At 36.8% G+C, this 4,039-nt stretch overlaps 1 protein-coding gene across 2 annotated transcripts; it reads left to right on the top strand.

The window, feature by feature from the left end:
* The first annotated feature begins 303 nt into the window (after positions 1-303).
* Positions 304-3,768, top strand: LOC110804189 (AP2-like ethylene-responsive transcription factor TOE3). Of its 2 annotated transcripts, XM_022009753.2 has the most exons (10): positions 312-1,240; positions 1,369-1,394; positions 1,500-1,530; positions 1,622-1,709; positions 1,808-1,956; positions 2,202-2,246; positions 2,350-2,456; positions 2,629-2,744; positions 2,851-2,964; positions 3,164-3,768. In XM_022009753.2, exons 1-10 carry the CDS (start codon positions 660-662, stop codon positions 3,431-3,433), a joined length of 1,527 nt encoding a protein of 508 aa, XP_021865445.2. In that variant the 5' UTR covers positions 312-659; the 3' UTR covers positions 3,434-3,768. The 2 variants fall into 2 exon arrangements, with proteins under 2 accessions (XP_021865446.2, XP_021865445.2); XM_022009754.2 differs by lacking the exon at positions 2,202-2,246 and having other exon boundaries at positions 304-1,240.
* The last annotated feature ends 271 nt before the right edge of the window (positions 3,769-4,039 follow it).

The following is a 4,039-nucleotide window of genomic DNA, read 5'->3' as shown; positions in this document are numbered from 1 at the left end:
AAGTCAACAACACAATTAAAAAATAATATATACACTCCATAAATCAACATCCACATCACCTCATTTGTTCATAGTGTCTAATCACGTTTATAATTATTGGGAACAAGAAGCCAAGAATATAGAATTAATGCCAATTTAGTACATCCATAGGTAATACACTAATACCTAAAAGAAGCAACCTATCTACTACCCTCCCTAAAGGGTAAATTCTAGTAATTATATTCATTTTTTCATTTATTTTAAGTACCAACTTTTTTATAGTATAGTTTTTATGTACATATCATTTCTATAAATATCTACCAATAAAAAAACGTTGTATTCTCTCTTCTCACGTCTCACTCTTTCTCTCTCTACATTTTTTTTTCTTCCACAAAAAATCTCCATTGTTGCAACTCCAACTGTCCTTCTACCAAACTTTCTCTCTCCTATTTCTCTCTGTCTCTTAGCCGTTTCTCTTCTACTTGCACAGATTTCCATGTCTAACGGCCGTTATTTCCAACACTACGGAGTGTAATACAACTATTGCTCTGTTTTTTTAGAGAGAGAAAATTGAAATCGGAACTAAACTCGGAATCAATCGGTTTTTTTTGGGTTTGAGAATCAGGGTATTGGTTAATTTTTCCTGGGAATTTCGATTTAGTGAGGAAATTATTAATACGATGAACAACAGAATGTTTGATCTGAACATGATGGATGTAGTAGCTAACAACAATAACTCCATGAATAATAAGGAGGAGAGAGAAAACTCCATGAATGATGAAGGCTCAGCAACCAACACTGAGCTTTCCGGGACTTCCTCCGCCTCATCGCTCGTCAACGCCACCGCCGAGGAGTCTCCGATCTCCGGCGCCGGGGAGTTTGACTTCTTCTCGAAACACAGTAGTGCCGATGTTTCTCCGTTTGTTACTCGGCAGCTCTTTCCGATGAATGAGGGTGACAACGGTGGTGGAAGTGTTGGTTACGACGGAGGAGGCGACGGAACAAGAGAGATGGAGCTTCTTAGGCTCGGATCGTCGTCTTCGACGCCCCGAAGCATGCCAACAAATCATAACAGTAATAGCAATCAGTGGCTGAACCTTTCGGTTTTAGGTTCGGGTCCAGGTTCGGGGGTAGGTACCGAGCAGCAGAATAATGCTAAACAGCAGGTTAGGAGGAGTAGGAGGGGGCCCAGGTCAAGGAGTTCTCAATACAGGGGTGTCACGTTTTACCGGAGAACCGGCAGATGGGAGTCACATATTTGGTAATTTATTTGTTTTATTAATGTAATTTTTAAATATTAATTTGCTGTTTTGAACTAATTTTTTCATTATCTTTTTAAATTGGTAGTCTGACTTTGTTTAAATTTATTTATTTATGTTTTTTGAACAGGGATTGTGGAAAACAAGTGTATTTGGGTAAGATGAATGATATTTAATAATTTAATTTAATTACTCCGTAATTTATTTTTGATTAAATTTTTTCTAAATATTCTTGGATTTGCATGGTATGGTGTTTTTCAGGTGGATTCGATACTGCTCATGCTGCTGCTAGGTAATTAAATAATTTTACGGATTTAATAATCAAACCTCGTAGTGTGAAAACCGTTTGATCTAATGCATTATTGCGTTGAATTTAATTTCAGAGCGTACGATAGGGCAGCGATTAAATTCCGTGGTGTTGATGCTGATATCAATTTCACCATTGCTGATTATGAAGATGATATGAAGCAGGTAAAATTTTTGAAACTAATTAAACAATCTGGTTACATATTTGTTTTTGGGGATTGATTTGATAATTGACTAATAATTCTGGTATTAATGAAAAACAGCAAATGAAAAACTTAAGCAAGGAAGAATTCGTGCACATCCTTCGGCGGCAAAGCACCGGCTTCTCCCGGGGTAGTTCGAGGTATCGAGGTGTAACGCTTCACAAATGTGGTCGGTGGGAAGCTAGAATGGGGCAATTTCTTGGCAAGAAGTAAGACTTTATATGATAATTTATCATCTTAAATGTATATAATATTGTACTTTACCCTTTAATCATCATGTATTGCATTGATTCAGAGTCCTTGTAGCATAATTTATGCATGAAATTAGTAGTCTGACTGTGACAGGCCAAGGTATTAGTTAGTAACTAGAAAGAGGGTATATATAATGTGAAAGGGGGTATATTGGAGGAAGATAATTGAGTTTATGAGTGGGCACGGTTATGCTTGGTTGCAGGTATATATATCTTGGCTTATTCGACAGCGAAGTAGAAGCCGCGAGGTCACCTTATGACCATAAATATTTTCAGAAAAAGCTTCTTAAACTCTAGTTTATTGAGTTTTGTGTGTTTGATTAACACGCCAATGCGAAAATGGTGGTGCAGGGCTTATGACAAGGCTGCTATACAATGTAATGGGAGAGAAGCGGTCACCAATTTCGAGTCTAGTTCTTATCAAGGCCAGATACCAATTATGCAACCTAACAATCAGGGTATACATCCATCATATCTATTCAACTTTGATTCTTTTTAATAATTCAATTCAATTCAATTCAATTCTTGAATGATTCGGTCAATTTGTTTTGATTCCATTAGGATCACAACTTTGCTTAATTTTGTTGTTTTGATTGGATGGAATCAATTTAATGTTTTCGCTTTTGGCAGGGGATGGGCAAAACCTTGACTTGAATCTTGGAATTTCGATCACCATAGACAAGGGGGCTGGAGAATCACAACCCCATCATCCACCTCTTCATCTTCCTAATGGAAATTGGCCTGCGGTAAGACACACACACACAAACAAGAATCTGAAATATCCCTTTGAACAAGAACACTCACTGTTTTGGATCCAATTGTTATTAATGGATTTTGATTTTTTGTTAACAGAATGGGAGTTACTTTATTCCTGGTGCACCTCAGCTCTATGGTCAGCCATTGGCATCGAGACAATCTACTCCTATGTGGTCTGGTTTACCACCAGGACGGCCTGCAACTTATGAGGTACAACTAGTTTGTTTAAGACACTACCAGAATATATATGTTGAATTGTTAATGTGCATTCACAATTTTGATTTGTATTATGATCATGCTTAAGACCATGTTCACTGGTTTCCCATCTTCAAGCTTTGATCACAAAATTTACATGAATTTCAGGCAATTACTAATTACTTTCAATATATGAAATGAATGAATTTAACAGGAAAGAGTTTCTGATCAGCAAAAGCTAGAGGCAATAGCAGGCTCAGCAAGATTACCAAACTGGGGATGGTACATGCAAAACCAAGGTGGTCAAGGAGGAGGAAGTGGTGGTACTGCAAACCAAGTCCAGCAGTTATCAAACGCAGCATCATCAGGATTCTCATCATTTTCTACCACCACTACTTCTTCCGCCAATTATCCATTTACGACCTTACATAACGATTTTCACAATAATAATAATAATAATAATAATCATACTCAAGGTAGGTGACACAAGGCCACCGCCTTTGACGGGTGTTTTTTTTTTCCGATGCCACTTATTTATATCTGATCGACTTTTCTGGATTCAAAGGCATGGGTTGTGAGGGAAGCTGAACATAACATATAAATACGAATACTTGTTATATTGATAGTGATATATTATATAGGATGGACTGATGGAGTTTGATTTGAGATTTTTCCAAGTGTATATGACCAGTGTGCGAGGTGCATACGTTGTGCATATAAATTTGGTGCAGGATTAATTTTGTATCTAATAATCTATGATACATCTGCATAATTACAATGGAATTGAGAGATAATTCAACCCCTTTTTTCTCTTCCCAATATGTGATTCTATATTCTTTATAAAGTTGAAGTTGATTTGAGCACAGAATTTGCATGAAAACTTTGTGATATTTCCAAAGTGACAAAGTAACTTTGGTTTCTGAATGTTGGCTTTCAATGAAATTGTATTGTCACGCAATGTACAGGCGCACTGTGTTAGATTCTTTTTGCCAGTCAGATTCAGATAGTGTTTGATTTCATTTCTCAGACTTGCATGCATAAAGTTTTTAGTGCATGAACACTGCGATCTTAACCTATACTTACCTATTCA

This window comes from Spinacia oleracea, chromosome 1 (assembly GCF_020520425.1).
Source record: "Spinacia oleracea cultivar Varoflay chromosome 1, BTI_SOV_V1, whole genome shotgun sequence".
NCBI lineage: Eukaryota > Viridiplantae > Streptophyta > Magnoliopsida > Caryophyllales > Amaranthaceae > Spinacia > Spinacia oleracea.
Note: the sequence above shows the minus strand (reverse complement) of the source record. Positions and strands in the feature narration are given on the sequence as shown.